At 36.9% G+C, this 13,539-nt stretch overlaps 1 protein-coding gene across 1 annotated transcript in view; it reads left to right on the top strand.

Moving 5' to 3' along the window:
• The window catches only part of LOC111567299 (rho-related GTP-binding protein RhoN-like), a 40,094-nt gene extending 27,892 nt beyond the window's left edge, over positions 1 to 12,202 (top strand). Inside the window, exons 4-5 of the mRNA XM_023268307.3 lie at positions 6,806 to 6,940; positions 11,055 to 12,202. Of these exons, the coding sequence (XP_023124075.1) occupies positions 6,806 to 6,940; positions 11,055 to 11,309 (390 nt within the window). The 3' untranslated portion in view covers positions 11,310 to 12,202. The remainder of the gene's footprint in view (positions 1 to 6,805; positions 6,941 to 11,054) is intronic.
• Positions 12,203 to 13,539: the final 1,337 nt, after the last annotated feature.

The raw sequence follows: 13,539 nt of genomic DNA, 5'->3' as shown, positions 1-13,539 counted from the left end.
TCTCTTACTGACATGGCTGAGACATTTTTCAAGGTACACGTTGACTCTTTTATCGGTCGAGGGAAATGGGCAGGTTCTGACAGTTTCAACTCTGTCTTAATTCAATATGTAGGTAGAGTTGAGGAGTCATGGAATAAATTCCTGAATAAAATCACTTCACGGAAGAATCACATGGTGCAAAAAGGCCTTCTAATGTGCACATCTAGCAGTTCCGAAGCAACATTATCATTTATTTGGACTTATGTTTCTGCTCATTTGACAAATTTAGGTCCAATATTCGCTCTCCTTTCAACTCTGGCTTTGGTCTCTACCATGCTCTACGATCTTCACCAGCTACTTCCTATTTATATCTATTTGATGCTGAGATTCTTGAACGAATATCTGCCTGTTGAGGCCAAAATAAAGCATTGATGCGCGAACCAAAACAGTAAAATGAGCTGAAAACGAGTTGAAACTGACTGAAGTTCTGTAGAGCCGAGGAGAACTACAGATTTAGGTGATAATTACCATTTATCTCTAATTTAACACTGTGATCAGTTCCTTTCTCCATTGCTACTTTAGGAATAGACGTTTTTAGCTACTTTAGGCTTGAGAAATATGTGTTTGCCAAATCAAAATGCTATATTTGTCTTGGTAATAGTGTGTATAGGTCCATTGCTGGTCCTACACCATAGGTCAGTCTGGAAACGCTCAGTATGGAAACACTGTTCATGGAAATGCAATAGAGAATTTGTTCTTGGCTTAACTTAAGAGGGCATTTTCTCCAGAATGTGGATGTTGTCTTACAGAGTACCAGAGCTATAAAGACATTATTATGACCTGTAGATACTTGAGAGATTACTGCAAGCAACAACATTTTCAAAAACAAATATGGCAGGATAATATTCTGTTAAAATGCACTTGGAAAAAAAAATCCCAGTCCCTGACAGCTTTAATTTTCTAAAAACAAGAGAAAATTACTTCTAATTTTTGGGTAATTTTATCTGCTTGGGAGACAAATAAATATTTTATTTGCTGGCATGAGTTTTTAAGTGTCTGAATTTTTCACTGTCAGTGTGTGAATGTGTGAAATCCGAAGTGTTTGGGGCGTTTGACCTCCTTTCAGCCGCAGACATTCCTGCAGCCTGCGCCATCACTCATCAATGACATCATCAATACAAGACCAAACACTTATCTTTCATGGTTGGCGAGTTCTCACACCTACAGGGGGTCTACTCCAGAGCTAACTTGAGCTTTGACCTTATCAAATGACCTCAGCAATAGTGGTGAATATACTGATACTACAATGCATGCGCAGGATGCCAAAGTGACACATCGAGGGGTTTTTATTCAAAGTCTAGAGGCAAAGAAAAGCAACTAATTTAAGTGTTAAGGCAACGTGCCACTGTGTTTTGTGTTCGTCGCAGTTTGTAACACTTTTTGTCTGCCATTTGTGACAGACTTGTGCCTAACTGGTTTTTGCATCCTCCAATTCTTCTTTAAGAGGGACTTTTCTTTCTCAGCAAAAATGCCTCTCGACTCTTTATCATTTCCCTGTTTACTTTTTGTATCCTTTGTTCTCTTCACGGCTGATCTCTTCATCAATCTCTCCATCTCGCGTCTCTCTCACCAAACTCTCTCTACCCGGCTATCACCTTAGTTTTAACACTTCATCCCCCTCCTCTGCTGCTGGCAACACCCTTTTCTCACCCTTTCTGTTTTTCCTAAGTTTCTGACTAGCAGCCTGCCAACAATCCTTTATCTCCTTCTTTTTTTTTTTCCTTTTTCCTGCCTGGTTGAAGCAGCAGCAAATTTTGCAAATGAAATGCTAACGATGAACAAAGCTGCTGCTGTGTAATGCTCAGCTTGGACACATGATCGTGCGACTGTTAAGGCAAGACACTGTGCAAAATTATAAGCAGAATGGAAGCAACCAAACAAACAGCTCCGGATGATGCTGTGATTGCAAACGGAAAATGTAAATTTACACACAGCAATATGTGGAATTTCATATCATTTTCCACGGATTTAAGAAAAAAAAAGACTGTCAAGCTGTAGTACATTTACAGTCAATGTTGTTTCCGAGTTTTCTTCCATCAATTTACTAATTAAATTACTACATGTGTGTATATACGTCAACACTTGTGAATCTACAACACAGTTACTACTATGACTAATACTTTATAGTGAAATTGCAAGGCTTCCTGTTAGACAAACAGTCAGTGTTAATAATTGTAGATCATAACTGCATTTTTGCACAGGAATTAAAACCCCTATTTCAATGTACGCTGTAAAAAAAATAAAAAATCTAATGACTGGGTGCAACTGCTGCCAAATACTCTGGAAAATTAAAGCCAAATATCCTGATTAAAATAAAGTGCAAAAACTATACATTTACAGATATTTTCACTCTATGTGTTGCAGACTAACACTGTTATTTCACAAATGTTCTCTTTAAAAAAGTCTATGCATGATATTGGAGGTAATGAAGAAAAGGTTTGCTTCATTTGTGTCCAAAACTGAAAGAGTTTGAATGTCAACGTTCACGTAAATGTAAAACTGATAAGATTTAGGTTTCGTTACAGTGATACTGTGGGTACAAAGTTTTATATAAGGGGCTATATGTTTAATTAGAGATTATTATTGTCATCTTATGCAAACCTTATGCAGTTTGAGAGAGCAGAAAACATACTGTTTAAATATTATAGTAATGTTATAATATAGTGTAGTATAAATAGAAATAAATGGAACTGTTGGGTTGTTTAATTTACAAATAGACTTTTCTATACATGTAAAAAAAAAAAAAAAAAAAAAATCTCAGAAAATCATTGTTATATGTTAAAAAATTAAGATTGTTCCCCTTATATTAAAAAAAATCATAGAATTTAATAATATAGTAAGGAAAAAATGTACAGAAAGTTTATCTCATGAACATTTTTGGTATAAATGTAATTTAAGATAAGACAATTTGCAGTGTTCATATTGTACAGATTCCTCTATGTGTAGAAATGTATCTATTGCACAGATTCATTTGAATGTGGAAAATAACAGCACTGCACACAGTATTCTTCATGTAGAAAGACCTTGATGATGCACAGATTCGTCCATAAGTAGAAAGATACTATTCATGCTGCATAGATTCTATTGATATTCCACAGTCTTCAATATGTAGAAAGAATTTCTATTGTCCAAGGCATTTTAAGCATCAAGTAAGATAATTTTTCTATGTGCTGGTTGTAATTTCACAGCCTTCAGTGAAATTTAATTTTGGTGACAAAGACTGCATTTTAATTTAATTTCTGCTTAAAACCATTACCATTTATAGACATATATGACCCTAAAGTCACACTGTCATTTATTTCACACTGTAGAACAGCACTGCTTTGAGCTAAATGTTAACGTCAGCACATTAACGTGCTCACAATGACAACATGCAGGTGTGATGTTAATCATGCTCACCCTTACATTTGCTAACTAAACACAAAGTACAGCTAAGGCCTGAAAAGTTGGCCTTTTTTTTTTTGATCTAAAGATGGTCTTAATGAAAAGTCAGGTTACCAGAGTCATTAGAAAATCATTTGGGTTCATCCTTTGGGCATCGTCATCAAAGTTCAAGGCGATCCATCCAGTGGTTGTTGAGATATTTGCCCCTGAACTAAAGAGGTGGATTGCCCAACTGAGTCAAATTGCTTTTCCTGGAGCAAAGCTGCTGGCAGGGCTAAAAATATCCCAACTCAACATGTGTAATGTGTGTAATCACACAGTGTCATTAACAGGTCATTATACCCCTTAAATCCCATTAAATAATAGAGGACATGACCTCTTTAGTTGTAGCTTCAGCCTCACTGCTTCCGATATGTGCATTTTTAAAAGTGCAGCTACCTGGAACTGAATTCTCAGTTGAGGCTATCAAAAAAAACAAAAAAGAGACAAACAAACAAATACACAAACCAAAAATAACCTCCATATTTGTCCCTCGATAAACCCAGACTCTCATCTCCAGCAGCTCGCATTCTGCTGCTTTATGCTGCTTACCAATACTTAACATTAACACAGACAATGCGCCGCTCTTCCCCACAGGCCCTTTGTGACTCATCTAAATTGCTGCTGTTCACCAGTTGCACACAGTTTGGCAGAGAGGCCTATTGAAAGGCAGAACTCACTCTGCACATCAGCACGCTGCAGCCCCGTAACAGCAGCGACGCCGGCATCCAGGAGAAAAGATCTCTTTGTAAAGGAGAACAAATGGAGCAACGGTGCTCAAAGTGGTTGCCTCTGCCATGGTGTGAGCAGATAATGAAAGGAGTCTCAGAGAGAACCAAGCGATACAGAGAGAAGGAAAAGCATTTAGTGTTAGCTTGAGTCATGTGTCTGGCCTGTAATGAGTATTGTCTGACTGTTTTTTTTTCTTGTCAGCCGGCAGTTTATGAACATGAACATTGTGCAGCAGCTCACAAAGCAGCTACAGTGTATTAGTTCTTGTTTCTCTTCCATCCTTCTGTGGTTGGTTGGGGCCAGTTTTTTTCCAGATTGTCATGTCAAGTGAACATTTAAAGATGTAATGTGCTGCAAGTCGTGGCCTCGGGGCCCTAAAGGATACCATAGCAATGTTTCTTATTTAAGGCTGCACAAAAGCACAGTGTCAAAAAAATACTCACGGATGTGTTTGGTGTGTTGCTGCAGGCTACAGATGAGAAGATTAAATGTGAACCGGAAAGTTCAGTCCATCATTCACAGCGGTTTATACTCCAGCCATGATTTTACATATCTGAAAAGTTATTAAGGCAGCAAGAAAAAAAAAAAAGCACAACACGGTCAACAGTTTCAACTGCAACTTTACACTAACACTGCTAATTTCAAACGTAAATCAGCGCATGGAGTCAAATTTGAAAAGAAACGTGTTTTTGCGTTACAAAATAATTGCACTTAATAGTTGTAGATGGGTAAATGACATTTTCCAGGTATTCAGACACTTTACTTATGTAAGTAAAAGAGTAATTATTCCACTGTGAAAATATTCCACAAGTAAAAGCATCAAAAACATTCATAAATAAAAGTATGTAAGCAGTTGCAACAAAATGTATTTAAAATATCAAAAGTAAAAGTACTCATTAAGCAGTAAAATGGTCTCTGTCAACCCAGTTTCCACAAACTACATTCCTATACCAATAAACTGCATTCTCATAAGGTAGCTGTGTGTTAGAGGAATGCTGGAATTTTGAAGTTTAGAATAAAATCATGCATAAATCAAATCATTGGGTCGTTGGGTGGTTTTCATTTGAGAGGAAGGTTGTGTAAAGAGTAACTAAACTTTTAAGACAAACGGAGTGGAATAAAAGTGCAATATTTGCCTATGATGTGGAGTAGAAATATAAAGTTGAATAAAATGGAAATACTTAAGTAAAAACCTTGAATTTGTACTTTAATGTAGTATATACTTAGTTACATTCCACCACTGCCAAGATTACGTTCACCCCTGTCATTCCAAATACAATATCTGCAGTTTGGTATCAATTTATATTCTGCATCTTTAATGCTACATGGCACTGAGAAGTATAAACACTCTTTCCCAAAAAACAAAACAACTTTGTTTTCTCTTTTGACACACAGCAGCTGTAAAAATATGAGTCTAATTTAGCATGTAATGGCAATTTATTTGGTACTTGAGAGTTGATAGTGGTGATGTTATTATGAGTCAATTACAATACTTGTCCACTTCACAACACAAGGGTTTAGTACACTGGTAATTACTTTCTGTTTGGTTTTATTATTACTTTCTGAAATTTTTTTGTGTATTATTCTTTAATTGTCTTTACTATCAGCTTGCCAGTTATCTGCAAGGACTCTTGAATCTGTACAAAGATTGCTACAAAAATAAAGTTTGATTCATTGCACATCACTAGAGAGACAATAAGATTTTTAAGTGGCATTAAATTACTCTTTAAACAGGTAGTGTGAAATTTTGTGACTGTTTTCAACTCAACTGAACGTCAGTTCAACTCAGGTTGGTTCACTTCTTGTATGAGAAGTTTAATAAATGTTGACTGTGCCTGCATTTTTCTGCGTTTGCACAAGGCTGCTTCATTCCAATTAAGGGAACTCCTATTATAAAATTAGAATTTAGATAGAAATGTGCGTTCAGTTTCATGAAAACAGATTTTTTCCCTCTTCAGTTTAGTGTGACAGAACTTGACTATTCTGCACGAAGACTTAGCAGCAGTTTGAAATGAAACGGAGTGACTGCACGCCTTAATGCATCAATTAATCATCAGTGATTCACCTTGTCTTATCTTGAGGCTGAATGTTAGCAAATTTCAACCTGCCAGGTTCCACAATCTTATGAAAGCCTCCTTAGAAGAGCGTATGAGTTGCATATAAAAGGGATAGTTCAGGTTCTTTGAAACTAACTAGAAACTCCAGTGTTCTGCCAGGTAAAATTACTGTTCTTGTGAATGGAGTTTGGTGGCTTTGAAGGGAGCAAAGATGGATATAACAGCTTCATTCAACTGTCAGAAAGGGTTGTCGGAGGTAAAGTGGTTGAAATATTCTAAATGTAGCGACTGATTAAAGAAATATGGATTTTTTTGGTGGTTAAAATACATTTTGCTGTAAACACCATCCACAATAGTTCATTGTTGAGCTTCCATCCCAGTACTGCTTTCTGCCAAACACAGTCTAATACAACAAACATGGATAAGCACCTCATACAATCCCACTTTAAAGTAACTAAATTATCCCTTCAATGTCCACAGTTTTGAAATGAGATGCAGCAAATTACGCTATTGTTCTCTGTGAACTGATATATTTTTGTCTATTTGCTACACAGTGGCAAGGTGAGACGCAGGAGTTCTGCCCAAACGCCAAAGTGGTGCTGGTTGGCTGCAAGTTGGACATGAGGACGGACCTGAATGTCATGAGAGAGCTCTCCAAACACAGACTCATCCCCGTCACCCACGAACAGGTGAGCAGTGCAGAGAAAAACGCCACTCAGCTCTTAAATTTGTTTGTCTGCTTTTCCATAAAAGCCCGTTGAGTATCCGCAACCATCAGCTGTGTCAAACCTAGCTTGAAATTAGCTGCTGTTCCTGCTTCCACGGCCTAACAGTGCAATATAAACTTTGCATGTGTGAAGAGCTGAACAGCAGCTGTGTAATTCAGCTGTATAATATTCTGGAACATATCATTTTAAGTGCATATTGTAACGTTCCGCTGCAGTGATATTTATCTGCTTGTAGGGACGCTGATTTACGTAATAATAATAATAGCATCAGTCCAAACAAAATAACACTTATTACTTTCCCCTCTCTTCTGCGCACAAACAAAACTTCAGAAAATGAATTCAGAGAATGCCATTCGCTTCAGATCATAACTTCCACAAATATGGAAACACAAGGAGTATAAAGGAGCTGGAACCAAACAAAGAGGGAGACAAACAGCAGGATGTGCGATAATACAATTGTTTTGTTTGTGTCTTAGAGCAATGAACAGTGGCATGCATGAATTTTAATAGCCTATTTTCATGTAAATGTGAATTCCCACTTCTTGGCAGCCTTTTGTCAACAAATTAATATTTTCCCATACCTCCGACAAAGCAAACGTAACAACCTCTGTTGTCCTTCAGTAATGGCGTCGGAATTGATTCATCCAATCTCAGATTAGTGTCTCGGCAAGAAATTTGTCTGGATTCAACTTTGCGGAAGCCTTTGATGATCTCAAAACAACACAATTCCATATGTATTCTTTTATAGTTTTGATGTCTTCAATATTAATCTACAATATATAAGAGCTGATATTTAGCCTTGCATAACATAATAATAACAAATTGGTATATATATATATATATATATATATATATATATATATATATATATATATATATATGTATATATGTATATATGTATATATGTATATATGTATATATATATATATGTATATATATGTATATATGTATATATGTATATATGTATATATATATATATATATATATATATATATATATATATATGTATATATGTATATATGTATATATATATATATATATATATATATATATATATATATATATATATATATATATATAAAAATAATATGAAAGCAGCCATGCAAGGCACTTTAAATGATGCAGCAAAATCAAGTCTTTTGTCTTTTTAATGTATTCATACTGAATTATATGCAGGAATGACATCCATGCGTCACAAATGGTCATTTTATAACCTCAAATAACTTCACAAATGCAGTGAGACACACATTTTCAGTGGGTAATGAGACTGCTACGGTAAATATGACCATGACCACCGAAATTATATTTTTCAGTGGAATATTATCTGTTTTTAGACTGATCGACCAGTACATCCATCTGCTTTTTAGTGTTCTACAAGATAATCCTTAGTTTTCAGCAACATAAACACAAGCAGACTATTTCTGTGGTGAAATAAGTGGCAGCACTGTGGTCAGAAAACAACAGAAAACCAAGCACAGGTTTGAAATGGTTTCAGTTTTCAGTACTTAGAAGTGTGCTGCTTTTCCTAATGAGCCACCTTCAAAGAGCTGCGCTGCAAACAGCCGCTAACTGGCCTCTTTACCTTCCAGCCACTTGACCCACTGACTTGAACCTTCAGGGTGAGTGCAGCCACCAGAACAAACTGCACACGCTGCGTGATGACTGCTGTAATCGGCTTACAGGCATCAGAATAAACACTTCTAAAAGTGTCGCAGGGTTTTCATTAATACAGAAATAATGCTGCCTCCCTGCGTGAGTACAGCTCAAGCCTTTAATATTTTTCATTCAGACGGAGTAACGTTGCCCCGGATGGCAGCTTGATGCTTCTGCAATATGGTTTATCTGTGACACTGATGGCTGCACACCTACGCTGTCACACAGTGTAGACTTTCCATTGCCGAAGAAATTGCACAATCAAAAAAAGGGAGAAATAAAGTGAGTCGATCTGGAGATGATACAGCAGAAGTGCTGTTTATAAAAGCTAAAAAAGTCTAGATTCCCCCTCGCATGTTGAGATAAGCAGGTGAGGAAAATGAAAGCCCCATATGCCGTTTCGACCATCATATTTAAGACTTTACACCTTTGTGCTGGACTCCAGTTGCACAAACAGACCTTGAATATTTCAGAGCAGTGATATTTTCCGCACACGCCAGCTAACTATCAGGCTTCTGAGAGTGTAGGCTTCTATTAAGTGGGAGTTTTTACTGTAAATGACCAAGCATAATGGTCCGATATTCATAAAAGCAAGGAAGGGATAATGAAACAGCATGAATGCCTCCAATAACACGTTTCAAATTTTTAAAAGCGTCCACTGTATATGCTTGTATGCAGTGGCTGTTAAAAATCAGAAAAACAATTCACCAAATGCCAAATATTATGTTTCGTAGCTGCTTCTTTTGTTTGAATTAAACTGAAACTTCCAACAGGAATCCAGAGAATAAACATGACTGAAGGACATTTAATAATACATGATAAAATAAAACAGTATCGGCTCTGAGCAGCTCTATAGGTGAGTCAGTTGCATCTGGACTTCAAACAAACACAAACTGAGACATATGGTTGGATAAATATTTGAATTTTAAAGCTGCACTATATAACAGTATAGCAAAAACAGGTAAAATTACTACATTTATTTCTTTCTGACTTGAAGAGCGTGTGCTTTGAAATTTAAAATTTGGTTTGCAAATGATGATGTCAGTAATGCAAGCAAAATTTTTCATGACAAGAACTTCCTTTTAATCTCTTTTTAGACATGTGATAAGCGATATTGCTGGCTTCATCAGTCTGTTTATTAGAATTGTAGGGAAAAAAGAATGAGAGCGGTGTTCATTTTGGCTTGCAAGAATGTGTCTTTGGCACTCTGTGATGTTTTTGGACCAATATTGGTGCTGAAACGTGCAAGAAAACCTTGAATCACTTCACACAACTGAAAAACTGCTGCTTGTGCACACCTAACAGATAATGCAACTACAGTTCAGAATTGTGCTGTGTTGAAAAGCGACACAATAGGTCCAACTTAGTAAGACTGATGTCGCAACTTTACGAAAAAGTTACCAGTTGCTTACCCCAACTTCAAACTGACATATGGAGATGCGGAATTAAGCAGATTAAATTAGATTAGGAAAAATCCCAAGCAATTTGTTTGGACAGGCAAATTGTATTGAAGTTGTTGCACAAATAAAGTAAAAGAAAATTAACTTTCCAACATGCCAAATAAAATGCCTCAGAGTCGTCGCACTGACACAGTATATATTTCCTCACTTCTTCATAGACCGCACGCCTTATTTTGCAAAAACTTATTGCTCCAGATAGTGAAGTTTGTGATTTAAAACTAGAACATGACTCACCAAATCTCTGTTTTTAACTGTGAATTCTGACTGGTGAAATTGGTGTCTTGAGAAGACTCTTGACGTTGCCAGAGTTATTCTTGCACTGTAAAGCCTGGTTGTGCTGCTATAATTTTGCAGCATAGTTGTAATTACTTCACAGCTGCATGTGTGACCAAAGCAGCAGCACTTGTAGTGATGAATCTCTAAGAATTACGACATTGCACCATCCTACTACCTCTTCATTCTGGTTCTATAGCTCACAGTCTTACTTTTTTAGTTCAGTCTCACCTCCTTCATTAACCTGCAGGCTTTACAACATACACTACCATTCAAAAGTTCTGGTCACTTAGAAATGTCTTTATTTTTGAAAGAAAAGCATTTTTTTTCAATGAAGATGACATTACATTAACCAGAAATACAGTCTAGACATTGTTAATGTGGTAACTGACTATTCTAGCTGGAAACAGCTGATTTTTAATGGAATCTCTCCATAGGGATACAGAGGAACATTTCCAGCAACCATCACTCCTGTGTTCTAATGCTACATTGTGTTTAGCAGCTAAAGTCAGAGCTACATAAGTCCTTCAGGGCACCAAAAGTAGAGCAAGAATGAAGCTAATATATCAATGTTTTGTTTACAGCTTCTTGTGCTGCCTTCGAGTGGCCAAAAAAAAATAATGAATGCCAGTTTTAGTTTTTTTGCTATTTTCTAACAGACCCTTTTTCTGTTTTTTTTTTTCTTCTAGGGCACTAATTTGGCGAGGCAGATTGGTGCCGTGGCCTACGCAGAGTGCACCTCGAAGTATTCAGAGAACAGCGTCCGTGATGTATTTCACGTCACCACCCTGTCGTCCGTGTCCAACATCCACCGACCGCAGCTCAAACGTGCCGGCTCACGTCGCGGCCTCAAGCGGGTCTCCCAGCAGCCACCTCGGACTGAGATTCATGAGCGCCCGCCGCCCATTAGAAAGGACCGAGCCAAAAGCTGTGTGCTCATGTAGTGCACCAGAGCCAAACCAGCGACCTGACCTGTGCGTGCCGATGGCCGTAGACCATCCTGCACATGAACTTAATTTATTGGTGAATTCTTGTCAGATCTTTGCACTGCATAAAGGACAACGTGACGAAAACAAGAATGAATGCTGTCCTGTGGAGCTCTTTGAGGGACGGCTTCTGCATTTTTAGCAAAACTCTGCTTGTTTTTCTTTTTGTGGCTGTGTTCTCACCAGGGGAGGCAATTCTAGACGCAAAAGCTTTTCTTTTTCTTTTATGCTTTTACTGGAAAAAGAGGAGGAAAACAGGCTGGTTGCGCAAACGAAACACAGGACGAAAATAGTGAGTTTGGAGATGAAAGGAAAACATGATTTCAAAGATCGTCTTGCAGGAAGCAGCAGAAACGGTGCTGGTGTTGACCCCTATTATGTTTTTTCCTGTTTTTTGAAATGCTATTCTGTCTACAAGTGTTTAAGTAAATCAAGCACAATAAGATGCACGCAAACTGTTCTGAGAAATCTGTAAATGTCAGGGAATGAACTCTGCTGTTCCACTTCATATGATAAATTGAATAGAAAATCTGGACAGACAAAAAAAAAAACAACAACTCGTGGGCTGAGTTACACTAATTTTCTTAAACCACAAGTGCTTTTAATATTGAAAACTAAATAACCACTCATCACATAATACTGAAGTGTTGTGCAATTAATTGTTCTAATAATCGACACTGGGAAGGAAAGTCACGGAGGGAGTTAAGAGGGTGAATATTATGTTGTATATGTAATGATGAAATAAAAAAAAACTTGCTCTGCTAAGTGTTATATTTGACCGTGACTTGGCCTTGATGCTGAATTATTATGCTTAGAGAAGTTAATAAATGGGAACTCTTTGATTCATTCTACTTCTGTCCCTAATTGCATTTCGGTTTATTTGAGCAGAGGCCACAGTAGTTTGCAGCTCGGAATAATTAGTCTGTGGAAGACGAGAACATTTCTTTTTGCCTATTAACACTTGAAGCTGAGACCAGCAGTGGAAGAAGTACTTAGACCCTTTACTTAAGTAAAAATACAAATACAGAAAAGGAAATTTACTCAGTTACAAGTAAAAGTGCATAAATATGTAGGAGCAAAAGGTAGTTAAGTATTAAAGTAAAAGAACTGGTTTGGTTGCTCTGGCAGAACATTTGATTCTTAATAGTAAATCATCAGTGTGTCAGCAGCAAGCTATTGTTGTAGATGCTGCACATGGAGCAAGTTTAAACCACGTTATCTACAGTTTCATGTACAGGGACAGCAGAAAAATCGAAGTGGAAAGAAGAAACAACTAAGTTCTGATACACAAATCTGTTTCCAGTTTTTGAACTTTCTAATGACTGATTTGAGGTGCAACGTTGGACCTTTTAACATTTACTGAATTTAAACCATGTGAAAAGTTTAAAGGGAAAATCCAGTTAGGTGGAGTCATTAACAACTCATTGACATCTGAAACTACAAACTGCTTTTTATAAGGTGTCAGAAGCCAAATAACCTGCAAAACCATGACTTTAATCTCTATCAATGTGTGGAATTTAAAAGCTGTCACCATCTTGGACATATAGGCAACAATTAAAGGGTGGATCTCACTGAGAACTCAAAGACACGTCACACCAATATGGTAGCAACTTGTAAATCACAGCATGCCTAAGACTGCTTTATTGTCATTTTCTTTTTACATGGGATCATAATTTACAAAATGAATATCATGCTGGATTGAAGGAGACTTGAAACTAGTGAGTGAGACCATAAATTAATTCGGAAAATATGTACTATGGTGATAAATTAAGTGAGAAGTAGGGTCATTTTCTCATAGATTTACTGTACAATTACACTTTTTTTTTTTTTTTTTTAACAAACAGAAGAGTTGCCCCCTGCTGGCCATTTGAAAGAATGCATGTGCATTTATCCAACATTTAGTCGCTTAGATGCAACTTCTGTACAGTCTATGGTTTCATGACAATTCATCCAATATCGTTGGGATATTTTAGTCTGGATTAAACTGGCTAACAGTTTCCCATCTGCCATTTCTAATTTCGAAATCATGTGTAAGAAGCTTCTATGTGAAAATAAAATCTGGCTTCTTGCTTACAGGTAGAGAAACAATTCTTATCAACAAACACAACGTGACCTACATAACACACATAACTTTGTTTTCTATGTAGGTTATGACTTCAAAGCATAAAGAGAAGGCAGCACGTTCACT

Source organism: Amphiprion ocellaris, chromosome 18 (assembly GCF_022539595.1).
Source record: "Amphiprion ocellaris isolate individual 3 ecotype Okinawa chromosome 18, ASM2253959v1, whole genome shotgun sequence".
NCBI classification, from domain to species: domain Eukaryota; kingdom Metazoa; phylum Chordata; class Actinopteri; family Pomacentridae; genus Amphiprion; species Amphiprion ocellaris.
The sequence above is the reverse complement of the archived record's forward strand: the minus strand, read 5'-3'. Positions and strand labels throughout refer to the sequence as shown.